Raw genomic sequence first — 13859 nt, 5'->3', positions numbered from 1 at the left:
TTTCCGACAGAAAAACCTATTAACTTTTTTATTGGCCCGACCTGGGAATGGAATCCAGGACCTCCGGGTCTGCGGCCTTACATCATGCTACTAGACCAACGAGGCAGTTAAGGAAAATATATAATAGTACCTTACATAGTAGTATTTTTTTTTATAATTACAAGTTTAACTTTCAATTATATTTAATCATTTTTTCTATTTTGTCATTTTTATATGCTTGCTGTGGTCTCCTATAATTGAAGCATATATGTTTTAAAACATCGATGTAATGTACTCGTAAGTGAGTATCATTGGTTGAAGATCGTAAATAAATAAATAAATATACTAGAATCGGACATCCATAGAGGTATGGGATATCTTTTATTATAGTTTATTACCTAAGTGCCAAATTTAAAAAAATCTATATTTAGGGTCATACTTCACATGAATAAATGTCATAATATCGGAAGCACCGCACCGTGGGACTGCCTGTGACGCTTGCGGTGCGTTGTACGAAACATGTGAATAATACGCGTGCGTCTTTGTTTGAGCATAATTATACAACCGAAGCAAAATAAACGTGACGTAAATCGTATTGCACTAAAAATAATAATGATTGAAGTGTACGTATTAATTTAGTTTGAAATAAAGAACTTATTATTTCAATTGAAATGAACACCTAATGGATTAAAATGGATAACACCAGACAGTTTTGAATCCGTACTCATTTTCATTAATTCTTCACCAAGCTTCACTGTTCAAAGTCGCTCCTCCCGGCTCCAGGGAGCACTTTCACAATGTCATCTGTCTTAAATTGCCATTTTAATGGTGTAACGGCTGATGCTGTTCTTTTTTAATGAACAGACTGATGGCGTCTTCACGAGACAGCCATAACCACGTGGGGGACGATGCTGGAATTTACTAATAAAATAATATATTTAATTAACCATTATACTATTTGTTTTAATATAAAATAAGCTATATTGAAACATACAAAAACAATACATTACAAATTTATTGAAAAAACACGCCGTCTAAAAGATTGTCCTGTGGCATTGTACCCAGGACTCTGGCACTATTGCCTCTGTGCACCGCTACTCAGCATTTGGGCTAAATAAGCACCAGCTATAATAAACTAATTAATAAACTAATTACCACTGTCTTGATCCTTGTGTATCGTGAGTTAGAATGCGCGATCCTATTCCAGTCCCACCTTTTGAGCTTGCATAAAATAAAGTTGCGTAGCGCAAATTTGATATTACACTAAACTGTTTATTTCTTGTTTAAGTAGGTATTATGGTCGCCTTCATTTTTGTGGAATCATAGGTAGATGACATTAGGTGGCCAGCTAATGCACCACCTTGGAAACTAAGATGTTATTTCCTTTGTGCCTGTAGTTGCACTGGCTTAATCACATTTCCAACCAAACATAAGAATATTTAGAATTAGGCGGTAGAATATGTGATAAGTGAGTGATGCCTACCCAGAAGGGCGCGCAGAAAGCCCTATCACCAAGTAACTGTTAACTTAATAATGCAATCGAGATTAGTACTCTTTGACTAACGTCTCGCTGCTTCGGATATTCGGAAAAGTACTGATACAATACTCACAAAAATAAAGACAGCCTTATGATAGAAGTAAGAAAATGTAAAAGCCTGTAAGTGTCTGCTGGACCAAGACCTCCTATCCTCCGAGACACGTGGTTTCCTCAACACTATCATTATAAATCAATCACTACATATTAAGAAACGCCGCGTCTGTCTGTATGTCTTAACGCGATACACTCAAGCCGAAGACAAAGCCGAGATGGTCCAGTGGTAAGAACGCGTGAATCTTAACCGATAATCGTGGGTTCAAACCCGGGCAAGCACCACTGAATTTTCATGTGCTTAATTTGATTATAATTCATCTCGTGCTTTACGATGAAGGAAAACATCGTGAGGAAACCTGCATATGTCTAATTTCCCCAGCCCAGCCCAGCAGTGGGACATTTACAGGCAGTTACTCAAGAACTATCAGACGGATTTAAAATACAGTTACTAATGAACGGTGATTCATGAGGAAGGTTGAGGTGTATAATATTAAGGGTTTGTGTAAATTGGTTAAATATGGCGGTGATTGTTGAAGATGACGGAAGAAATCATATCGACTTGGAGCTTTACTTACGTGCGCCGCTTATACCGATAATATATGTATTACGATGATATTAAAGTTTTATTCACCATTAATTTCTCCGGTCGGTGCCGGAATGGATATCAAGTAAAATATAAACACATCAGAAGCACAAGAAAATTATTGGAGGTTAATACTTATACATTTTTTTCTTTTTATTTATATAGAGCAGCGTGTGAACGTTGACTTACGTTACTGGTGGTAGGGCTTTGTGCAAGCTCGTCGGGGTTGGTGCCACCCACTCATCAGATATTCTACCACAAAACAGCAATACTTGATGTTGTTGTGTTCCGGTTTGAAGGGTGAGTGAGCCAGTGTAATTCCATGCACAAGGGACATAAAATGTTAGTTCCCAAGGTTGGTGGCGTATTGGCTATGTAAGCGATGGTTGACATTTCTTACGATGCCAATGTCTAAGGGCATTTAATGACCGCTTACCATCAGGTAGCCCATATGCTCGTCCGCCTTCCTATTCTATAAAAAAAACCTGCCTGATATACAGCATCGACACGGTCTAGCACGCTTGCCTAGAAGTAACCTGTCCACTCTGGTAACGTTGTACATCAGGAAATATAGACTCAGGCGAATGATTTTCTCGACTTTGTGAAATTCATACGTAGGCGGGGAATATCCATCATGTACCTATTGGGCTTTGGTTTGGTCGGCGTTTGTCTGGCCGTTCGGTGGAAAAATGAGTTAACAAATTTACGTGAGTTAGAACCCCCAGTCGTCGATTAAGATTAATACGCTCTAACCATTGTGACAGCGGCTAAAATAATGACGCATTTAATAAAAAAAAAAACGTAAATTAAATTTTACGGATATTTAAATAGCTTAAATATTTTATAACAAACAGCGATAAAAACTGTTATGGTCTTGCGATGATTATTTGTAGAAACTACATGTATTATTTTACCTCATAAGATCTAACTAATCGTATCTCGAGCTATTAAACTATTCTTCTAATATGAATATAAATGTTTGTAAAGATGTTTGTTTATCAAACCAAAGAACGGAAGACGGAGAAACTATATTTACGAATGAAGACGACACTTAACTTACTGGGTTAAGTTATCATTGGATAATAGTTCACAAATCTGAAATTACAGCACCTTGTCTTATTGCCTCTACTGATGATAGGAAGGCCGGTTAATTTGTTTGCCCAGAAGATCGGAACTTTCTTACCACCATTCCACGCGGTCATGATTTATTGTATAGAAGCTATTTCATTTTAATTTGTATATATAAAAAAGCTTTAATGTATTAATATTGATAAAAATATTGACGGGGCCTGCTGACTAGATTGTATGCCCGCAGCGCCAATGGTGCGCAGACTGGCATACTGAACACGAAGCTTCAGGTTCGGCAGGCTGAATAGTCCGCTTACTGAAGACGGTCAGCCCGCAGCACCACGTGCCATAGCCTGTGTCGCTTTACCATACGACCCTGCCAGCATTTGCAGGTCGTACAGACCATGATAGGGCCCACGCATGCCTGAATTAAGCTTGCCAGTAGCGTGTGCCTGTTAAATAACAAATACAAATGAATGAATATCAAATATTGGAGGACTCTCCCGGTTTGCATTAACAGTGTATTCCGTCTGTGCCGATTCCTTTTTAGATGTTCTAATGCCCGTTGCCTTTGCACCTCTCGCACAGCTTCGAAGTGATCGCCACAGTACGATGCATTTCATAACGTCAATAACGCGAGAATAACTTGCTATGCCTGAAAATTCAACTGAGCCCTAACTTTCTGGTCGCTCGGCTGTACCTGACCTTGACTGATAGTGCAACCTTAGAGTTCTATATTGATGGCTTAAAAGGCACTTCGTTAAATTAATAGAAAAACCCGTATCTATCAAAGTCTTAAGTGACTTGGGACACGATATCATCGTATTCGTTAGCAGTGGGTAATGAAAATTATCCACTAACAGCGACAGTAACGAACAGTAAGACCAGTATAGTCTTTTCCTTATACCCTTAATCGAAAAGCGCAGTACATGGTTCAGAACACAATTACCAATGCAAGACCAATATTCATTATCACTCCATTGACTTTACATTTTATCACGATCTGCCTCCTCGCACCAAATATCAATGTCGAAATTAGAAATATAAAAATATTGGTTGGATCTCACCGTAGTATTGATAGATCGTATCGCATCAATGATACGATTGGTCGCACCAGCATTGGTTCGTAGCAGAACTCACGGAATGCCCTGGCGAAGACAATTTCCTGAGTCATGATGCTTCACCATAGTCACAATTAGTACCCGCGGTGGCGGCAGCGTCCCGCGTGGAGGTGAACGGTTTATACATCCAATGAGGTTAATAGATTTCTGGAACGAGAGTCATGGTAAGCGATTGTTATTAGCCAAGTTTCTTAGCTATTATTGCAGAAGACTATTGTTAATTAATAATCCAAAGCAAGGTAGATAAATAAAGAAATTATCGTAATGTAGGTACAAGCTAACTTATTAAGCTATTGTGAAGTTACTAAGAAACTTATAATGTACAACACATAGTAAGACACAGTATCTATCGCTTTTAAAAAAATTGAAACGTACTCACCAGATTTTTTAATCGTATAATACGTTATCACACATTTTCTGCAGTCACTAAATTATAATACTTTCGTAGGGTAGTAAAATAAATCGCGACTGCTTTAATTTAATTTGCATAGCCAACGGTCCTATTTCAGGAAGCTAAGCGTATCAGAACAGATGAGGTTCCGATCCCACTTCTGATATTAGAAATCAAGATAGAAATAGGTTTTTAAAAAGATATTAATCAAAATAACACAACAATAAAGTAAACGTATATCGACACGTATAATTTACACACAAAAATAGAACAAAGGAATCAAAACTGAGCAACTGAAATATTATTTATGAGATATCCGCCACAACCGAGAGTCCAAGCAGACGTGTCTTAAAGCCAGCCTGGCCGGCCGATGACCTCGGCAGGGCCAGTCCCCACTATGATGATCATCACGTGTTCAAGTCGCGCCGCTAGGCCAAGTCGGCCCTGTCGGTAGACATTGCTAACAGTAGTATATCAGTTGTCTAGTTTCCATAGCACAAGCTCTGCTTAGTTTGGGATCAGATGGCCGTGTGTGAATAATGTCCCAGGATATAAATATATTATTTATTATAATAAATAAACTTTAATGTTTTTCAAAATCACTTTATGTACTTACAGTACAGTAACAGCCTGTTAATGTCCCACTGATGGGCTAAGGCCACCTCTCACTTGTAAGGAGAAGGTTTGGAGCTTATTCCACCACGCTGCTCCAATGCGGGTTGGTAGAATACACATGTGGAATAATTTCAATGAAATTAGAAAACATGCAGGTTTCCTCACGATGTTTTCTTTCACCGTCAAGTACGAGATGAATTATAAACACAAATTAAGCACATGAAAATTCAGTGGTGCTTGCCCGGGTCTCAATCCACGATCCATCCATCTCGGACCAGACCATTTCACAATCACTTTTTGTACTTACAAATTGAAATTCACGCTGTCATGTTGGTAATCTTAAATAAATAAATAAATAGCACAGCCTACTATTGCATGAAGAGCAACACGCGTAATTTAAGCTTGTTACTTCATTGGTTTTACATTCGTATAATGAAATGTTAGTTTTGACTTCCATTCTTAATGTTAGGTAGATCTCGCTATTAGTAGTTATAATTATTATAAAATAACTTTGTTGTTAAAATGTTGTGTTATGTGTAATGTTTAGCACTGATTTGATATCGTGATAATTCACTTGGTAGGGCTTTGTGGAAATGTTTGCAAAGTACCACCCACATATTCTACCACCAATTAGCATTATAACATTTATTAGTATTGTTGTATTTCGGTTTGAAGGGTAAGTTAGCGAGTGTAACTACAAGAACAAGGGTTATAACAGTCGTTCAAGTTTTTGAATGTTTGATGACAATGATGAAACTATTAATATTTGTTACAAAAGCAATGAATAGCGACGAAGGTGACCATATCACTTCCCTTTAGGTTTTTTTTATAGAATAGGAAGGCGGACGAGCATATGGGCCACCTGATGGTGAGTGGTCACTAAATGTTAACCATCGCTCACATCACCAATGCGCCACTAACCTTGAGAACTAAGATGTTATGTCCCTTGTGCCTGTAATTACACTGGCTCACTCACCCTTCAAACCGCAACATAACAATACCAAGTACTGCTGTTTTGTGGTAGAATATCAGATGAGTGGGTTGTACCTACCCAGACGAGCTTGCACAAAGCTCTACCACCAGTAAAACTTACTAAAACGTGTCCTACTTGTTCATGAACCTTGAAAAATAAATATAATAATAATAACGTCCTCTGGATCGATTTCGGCCATGACATGGCACATGGCTTAACTCGACTGCGTGGGCCTTATTAAACGCACAAGTGTGTGCGTTAAACACAGGTACACTCTCCGTCACCTTCATAATCTGATGGGATGACAAATTCGACACGATTGAAAAGATGACCTGATCCCGTGCTTGAACCCAAGACCTTGAGATTAAATGCCTTTTTAATCTCCAAGCCTTCTCAAGTAAGTAGATTATATATAAAAGAAAATTACGCAGACAATTTCGAGAGTCGAGCTAAATAACTTTGTGTCAAGTTATCACATTCCATCCATAAATAATTGAGTTTGAAATAGTTTAAGCTTACTTACGTAAATCGATTAAACTAATGGTCTTTATAGCTTAAATCACTAATAATACATTTGTTGTAAATAATATATCAAGTACGCTGCTGATAAGAATATTTAGATCGTAACCATGAAGGGATAATTAGTCAAGCCTCAGGTCAATACTGACAGAGTTTCAAGTGAAATGTGTAGTTCCTAATGAATCCGCGGAGGGAAGACATGCGTCAACAGATGTTTGTGTTAGCTGTGTTATTAAATATGTTCGTATTGTCTACTGCGGATAATGGCAAGTTTATTAACTTTAATTTATTTTTATTTTATTAAGTAATAATAATACTTTAAGTATATAATACACTAGACCGCAAAGAAAAATGGTTGGTTAGAAAATCTTTAATATCTTCAAAAGTACCTTATTTTACATTTATTAAAAATAGTAAATGAAAATAAATTTTATTTAAGAACATTTAAATATTTTTTAATATAGTCTTTATTAAATTAAGCTTCAAGCTTGAGGTCCAGAGTATTTATATTAATGAATTAGTGTCGTTGACTATATAATGTCGTAGAAGCCGAGATACAGGTTTAATACCTGGGTGGGCTAGTTCTCAGTAGCAACCTAGAGCTTATATTGCAATATATTCAGATTTAGAATGAATACGTTGTAAAAGTTAAGCATTTGATGGATGTTTCGTACCAGAATCAATAGTTTCCTGATTTAGTCCGCATGTACGAGATATTATTATATCATGACTCGGATGAATTCTATCAGGGCTTATTCCCATTGGACCAACGGAAGATGTTTTCGATTACACGAGAGACAAAGATATTTAAACTTTATTGATACTAAAAATAAATACTTATAAAATGTTTGTTCCTAACTGACTATTAATGCCCAGCTAGGGAGTTTAAAAAGCTGAAATTTAGAACATATATTTATTTTATAATGCCATGATGATATCCTTCTGCCGATTTTGGTCATGGCGGCAAGTCCTAAGAGAGATTAGCAAACTGCGCGTGACATATTTAAGTGCACAAGTGTGTGCGCGAACACTGATGGGACGGCAATCTGACACAATCGGAAAGAATTCAAACGCAGGACCGTCGTACGTGCTTTCTGAGGCACGGGAGTGTACACACTTCCATCTATCAGGCTCGGGGCTGCTATTAAGAAATAACGTAAACATCAGCCAAGAAACGATTTTTGAAAATTTAAACTTTAAAATGAAATGTGAAGGGTTTTTTTTATATTATAGGGCGGGCAATTGAGAGACCTGATAAGTGGTCACCGCCTATAGATATTGGCGATGTAAGAAATATACCGTTCCTTACATCGCTAATGCGCCACCAACTTTGGAAAATAAGATAGCTCTAACTAACATATAACTATACTAACTTTGTATTAATTTAACAAAGCAGATAGTTTGACATAAAATATAAACTAAATAATACTGACGTAAAACTATTTTAATTAAATGACGTGCGTCTAAAAACTAGGCCGAGCCTAACAGTATTGTATTTTTTATTATGCATTATTTAAATACTGGCGACGGCATGTAAATATTTTTTTCCGGGGCGTTCATTTAAAACATTTAATAAGAATTATTATTAAAAGTTCAGATCGCTTTTTTTAATTTAAATAACATAAGCTTTTTTAAAATAAAAGCTTAAGTAACGTTTCATTATTGTTCATTGTTCTGTATCATTTGCGTCTGTTATGTAGCGAAAAGACTTCTCATATGTGCCTGGTGCGATTTTTTTTACTTTTTTTACTTACAGCGTTAACTTTAGATGCGATTTGTATGGATTTCCGATTATTATCACTAGACTGTTTTCATTCCATGCAAATCACAATTAACGTCAACGCTATTGAATAAATAAAAAAATCTGGCACTAGACACAGTAATCGCGACACGAACATATCGAAATTAAATCGAGACGTAACTATAGAGCTAGTCTGTAAGAATATACTCCAAACTAACATGAGAACAATACTGGTGGTAGGGCTTTGTCCAAGCTCGTCGCCTGGGTAGGTTCTCATTAGATATTCTACCGCAAAATAGCAATACTTGATATTGTTGTGTTCCGGTTTGAAGGGTGAGTGAGCCAGTGTAATTACAAGCACAAGGGACATAAAATCTTAGTTCCCAAAGTTGGTGGCGCATTGGCTATGTAAGTGATGGTTGACATTTCTTACAATGCCAATGTCTAAGGGCGTTTGGTGACCACTTACCATCAGGTGGCCCATATGCTCGTCCGCCTTCCTATACTATAAAAAAAAATGATGAAATGTCAAAAAGTGATACACAACATTGACCATGATAATCACAGCATGTAAAGAATAGATGCATAATATCATCGTCGGATGCCTTTAGACATTTCCCGAGTGAGATATAAAGTGAGTCCTTATAAAATAGCCCAGCTGTAAGAAAAACAATCGGTTACAAAATCAAAACACGGATTTATACAAAGTAATTTTACAAAAAATATATAAAACCAACTATATAACATATGCTTAACCTTTCGCCACCTAATTAGCAAAAAAAATAAAAAAATAAAACAAATAGTTAAAAATCATACAAAATCTAATTGATCAGCTATATAGTTTATTGTTTAGTGCCTGTATGCTCATTTGTGTTCAATAAAAATATTTAATACTATAAGTACTTAATACTTTTTCTGTGGTATAGATACTGTATACAGTGGACTGCTAACACCTGGATGCGTGCAGCACTATCACAGGATATACGTGACGAAGCAAGTTCCTGCTCGGAATTATATGTACTATCATGAAGTCCTTGCTGGACAGCAACTCGAGAGTGATGTCATAAAGTCCGTAGACGTAAGTTAACCATAATCCTACTCATTGACGAGCCGGTTGGCATGGTTGGTAGATACTTGCCTTTCACGCCGAAGGTTGTGGTTATGATTCCCATCCAGGACAGATATTTGTGTGCATGAAGATGTCTGTTTATCTGAGTCTGGGTGTAATTATCTATATAAGTATGTATTTACAAAAGAAAAGTGGTATATGTAGTATATCAGTTGTCTGGTTTCCATAGCACAAGCTCTGCTTAATTTGGGATAAGATATAGGTGTGTGAATAATATCCCACGATACTATTATTATTATATTATTATTGTATTACCATATTTCTTTTATATCTACGCATTTGGTTAGACTTTATTGAAAATTGCCACTGTTATTGGAGTCAGGACCTCACTTATCGTATGTTTGTGATTTTTGCAGATGAACATTTTTAAAATTTTCTTCTTTTACCAGTTTCGCTGGAGGATAGTGGGTGGCACAAAGATACCCATCGAAGATGCGCCGTACCAAGTTTTGCACGGCAAGTATTGCGGTGCAGCGCTCATAGCACCAGAATGGGTCATTACTGCTGCTCATTGTAAGTAAGTAAAATATTAACTAATTAATTGACACATAATTATTTGATCATAAAATTTTGTAATGCACAATTATACCTTCATTAGAAAAACATTTATACGATCAAAATTAGCAATTTGGTTCGCTTAATATAGTTACGGATATCATATTTTGAAATTAAATTTTATTGAACTTTCATGTGCTTAATTGTGCTAATAATTAATTTCGTGCTTGGTGGTGACGGTAAACATCGTGAGGGAATCAGTACGTTTTGTAACCTGTATATGTATTCACTAACTTTTGTGGAGTCTGCTCCAAGTCTCTTTTTCAAAAAGGAGGGAATACCTCACTTCCTCAATGGGGCATTTACAGGCTGTTACTATACTTAGTTTCTTTTCATCCTGTTCGAAAATAGTTGCCATTTTAACATTTACATTTATGGTAAGGTTGTAATTTCAGTCCTAAGGAAACACATGTGTACGCTGGTTCCACACATCGAAGTAAAACAAAAGGGTATCTGATTTGTGCACATTTCCTACATCCTTTATGGAACATTACCAGTAAAATACATAGTCATGACTTCGACTACCAGTTGGTTCTGTTAGAAACTCCAATACCTGTGAATTCATTTTCGAGGCCCATTGCGATCGGAACTGTAGCAGACATTCAACCAGGCGTCATGGTCTCAATAAGTGGATGGGGTCATTTGGCATATAAAGTAAGCCTATTTTTTCAGATATAATTAATTTATTCTTTAGTAGTTGTAATCTGTGTAATTTATTTTTAATCCCGTATTTCGATTAAAAGCCGAGGTGGTTAGAAAGTTTGAATATTAACCGATGATCATGGGTTCCAACCCAATCAAGCACCACTGGTTTTTCATGTGCTTAATTTAGGTTTATAATTCATCTTGTGCTAGACGGTGAAGGAAAACATCGTGAAAAAACCTGCATGTGTCTAATTTCACAGAAATTCTGCCGCACGTTTATTCCACCAACCGGCATTGGAGCAGCGTGGTGGAATAAGCTCCAAACCTTCTCCTCCAAAAAGGAGAGGAGACCTTAGCCCAGCAGTGGCACATTCACAGGCTGTTATTGATACTGATTTCGATTATAATATGTGTTTTTATAAAATCTTTCAATCGCCTTTCACTCATAGTGACATTTTTAATAGTAAAATATATTTTAATGTATGATTGCCAACGTTGATAGTGACGAAATCAAGTTCCAATTTGCTCTGAAAATTTAAGATACATGGAATACTATTATGTATCGTTCTTATATGATTATCGAGGTTCTAAGTATATTGATATAAAACTGAAGTAGACGTGCTTTATACAACCATCCCAAGCCTAATCTGCAACATTCATTACATAACCTACACAAATCAAAACTGTAGGGCTATTATGTTTTTTTTTTAAAATATAGGTAGGCGGACGAGCTTATGGACCACCTGATGGTAAGTTGTCACCAACGCCCATAGACATTGGCACTGTAAGAAATGTTACCCATCGCTTACATTGCTAATGCGCTACCAACTTTGGGAACTAAGATGTTATGTCCCTTGTGCCTGTAATAACACTGGCTCACTCACCCTTCAAACCCGAACACAACAATACCAAGTACTGCTGTTTTGCGGTAGAATATCTGATGAGTGGGTGGTACCTACCCAGACGAGCTTGCACAAAGTCCTACCACCAGGAAAGTATGTAAGACCAAACTAGAAACTCACCGCAGAAAGCGGTCGTGAAATGTCAGAAAGTGATATGCGACATTGATAATAATAATTATAACATTCCAACAATATACAATGAGTAATCAATAAACAATGAGTAATGAGGTGAGTTCTTACAAAATAGCACCGCAGTTTACTTATTTACTTTAGCAATTTTGATTTGTTTTAGTAATGTAATAAATATAAGTATGGGTCTTTAAGCTACGATCTAACTTTAGCAATTTTTGTATGTTACAAAACCCTATCTTGCTTATATTACGTCCGCATGACCTAGCTATGACAGCGATTTGGTGTGTACTTCGTTCAGCGGTGCCAAATAGCTCCTCTTAAATAATTCTAGATTAAAACAATGGGCGAATCTACCTCCATCTATATTTATTTCTCTTTGGAGGAGTCAATTTTTTATTAAAAATTACATATCCGATCCTACGATATGAGCTTGCTGCAAAGTACAAATATTACTACTATAATTTTATAAAATAATATAATATAAGCGAGTCCTTTTTTTACAAGATGCGAAGAATTTAATGCAAAACTGTCGCTGTTTTGGAATTGATATAAAGCAGATTTATGTGCAGAAAATAAAATAACAAAAAATTAAATAAACGTATTACCATAAAGTATCTCATTTCATCTGTATATCTTATTTAGTGTATTATATTTAGTGTATTATTGTGTAGCTAATTGGATGTTTTGTAGAAAAGCAAAATGCAAGATCTGCTCCAACGAATATATGTGCCCATAATAGGAAGCGATGTGTGTAAAGCTATTGCTCATGAATCCTACAATGCTTTGACGCCGAGAATGTTCTGCGCAGGATATATTGACGGGTCTAAAGATTCTTGTCAGGTAAAAAATATTATTTTATTTCATGTAATCAGTAAATTTTATTAACAGCAATATTAATATATTTACACAAAAATAAACATACATACACATATAATATATACATAGTTACATAATATATAGTAATTGTAAACATATAAATAACACAATATTACACAAGTCATAAGACGATAAAAAGTTGGGGCTTAAGAACTTTCTGATAAAATATGCTCTCGAACGAATCTTGAAAGTAATCTTAAAGGTAGATTTTCTAATACTTTCGGGTCTATTGACTTATTTCAAGTACTGCATTTCGGGTGTTTACAATATTAGATAAATAAATCCACCGATATATTTATTAATTTACTTTAATTGAATGCTCAATTTGTTTTTAGGGGGACTCAGGCGGGCCAGTTGTTGCGAACGGTAAACTAATAGGTCTAGTATCATTTGGGATAGGATGTGCAACTCCAAATAAACCAGGTGTCTATGCTAACGTGCCGTATGTCAGACAATGGATAAGAAAAATAACCGGTTTACCTTTATAATTAAGAGATAATGTTCGTATAAATATTAATCTTTTCTTTGATAATATGAATGATAAATAAAAGGGAGCTAAAAGTAATACCCCGTGGAACTCCGAATTTAAGAGACGACTCATAAACGACGATAATATAAAGGTATTCGTAAGGTTACATCAAATACTTGTTTTTTTATTTATTTATTATGTAACGTATAAAAAACAAAAGAGTTAAACATTTTTTTTTTTATTAAAAAATGTTTCCATAATTTTTTACTTCTGATGAAATATCTATAAAAGCAAATGGTGTTCAAACTCAACTTCTAACAATTTGATTTTACAATATTAAAATTTTTGTATAATGATTTTATTTGTGTTCATTTAATTAAAAGCAACGTCAGCAACCAATTTTCTTATATAATCAAGGAACGTAATTTTGATGAATTTTGGTTGAATATTTTTTTACATTTTATACATAATTTTAAACATTTCTGGAAAAAGTATTAAAAAGCTTTTACACTTAATGAAGAAGGCCGAGACTCCCAAGACGCTGTATTAATTTTTCTTGGACGAAAATCC

At 35.6% G+C, this 13859-nt stretch overlaps 1 protein-coding gene across 1 annotated transcript; it reads left to right on the top strand.

Annotated features, from left to right (window-relative positions):
• Positions 1-6937: 6937 nt before the first annotated feature.
• LOC126777989 (trypsin 3A1-like) lies at positions 6938-13645 on the top strand. Its single transcript, XM_050501361.1, has 6 exons — positions 6938-7106; positions 9508-9659; positions 10100-10227; positions 10661-10919; positions 12635-12784; positions 13156-13645. The coding sequence occupies exons 1-6, from the start codon at positions 7019-7021 to the stop codon at positions 13306-13308; spliced, it is 930 nt and encodes a 309-aa protein (XP_050357318.1). The 5' UTR covers positions 6938-7018; the 3' UTR covers positions 13309-13645.
• The last annotated feature ends 214 nt before the right edge of the window (positions 13646-13859 follow it).

Source organism: Nymphalis io, chromosome 24 (genome assembly GCF_905147045.1).
Source record: "Nymphalis io chromosome 24, ilAglIoxx1.1, whole genome shotgun sequence".
Lineage (NCBI taxonomy): Eukaryota > Metazoa > Arthropoda > Insecta > Lepidoptera > Nymphalidae > Nymphalis > Nymphalis io.
This window is presented reverse-complemented; position numbering and strand designations above follow the sequence as displayed.

Bases quoted from the DNA above. Each gene is read 5' to 3' on its own strand.
- LOC126777989 (XM_050501361.1), top strand. From the start codon at position 7,019: ATGAATCCGCGGAGGGAAGACATGCGTCAACAGATGTTTGTGTTAGCT. The intron at 10,920-12,634 runs GTAAGCCTATTT...GATGTTTTGTAG, and splicing joins GGGGTCATTTGGCATATAAA to AAAAGCAAAATGCAAGATCT. The intron at 12,785-13,155 runs GTAAAAAATATT...ATTTGTTTTTAG, and splicing joins GGTCTAAAGATTCTTGTCAG to GGGGACTCAGGCGGGCCAGT.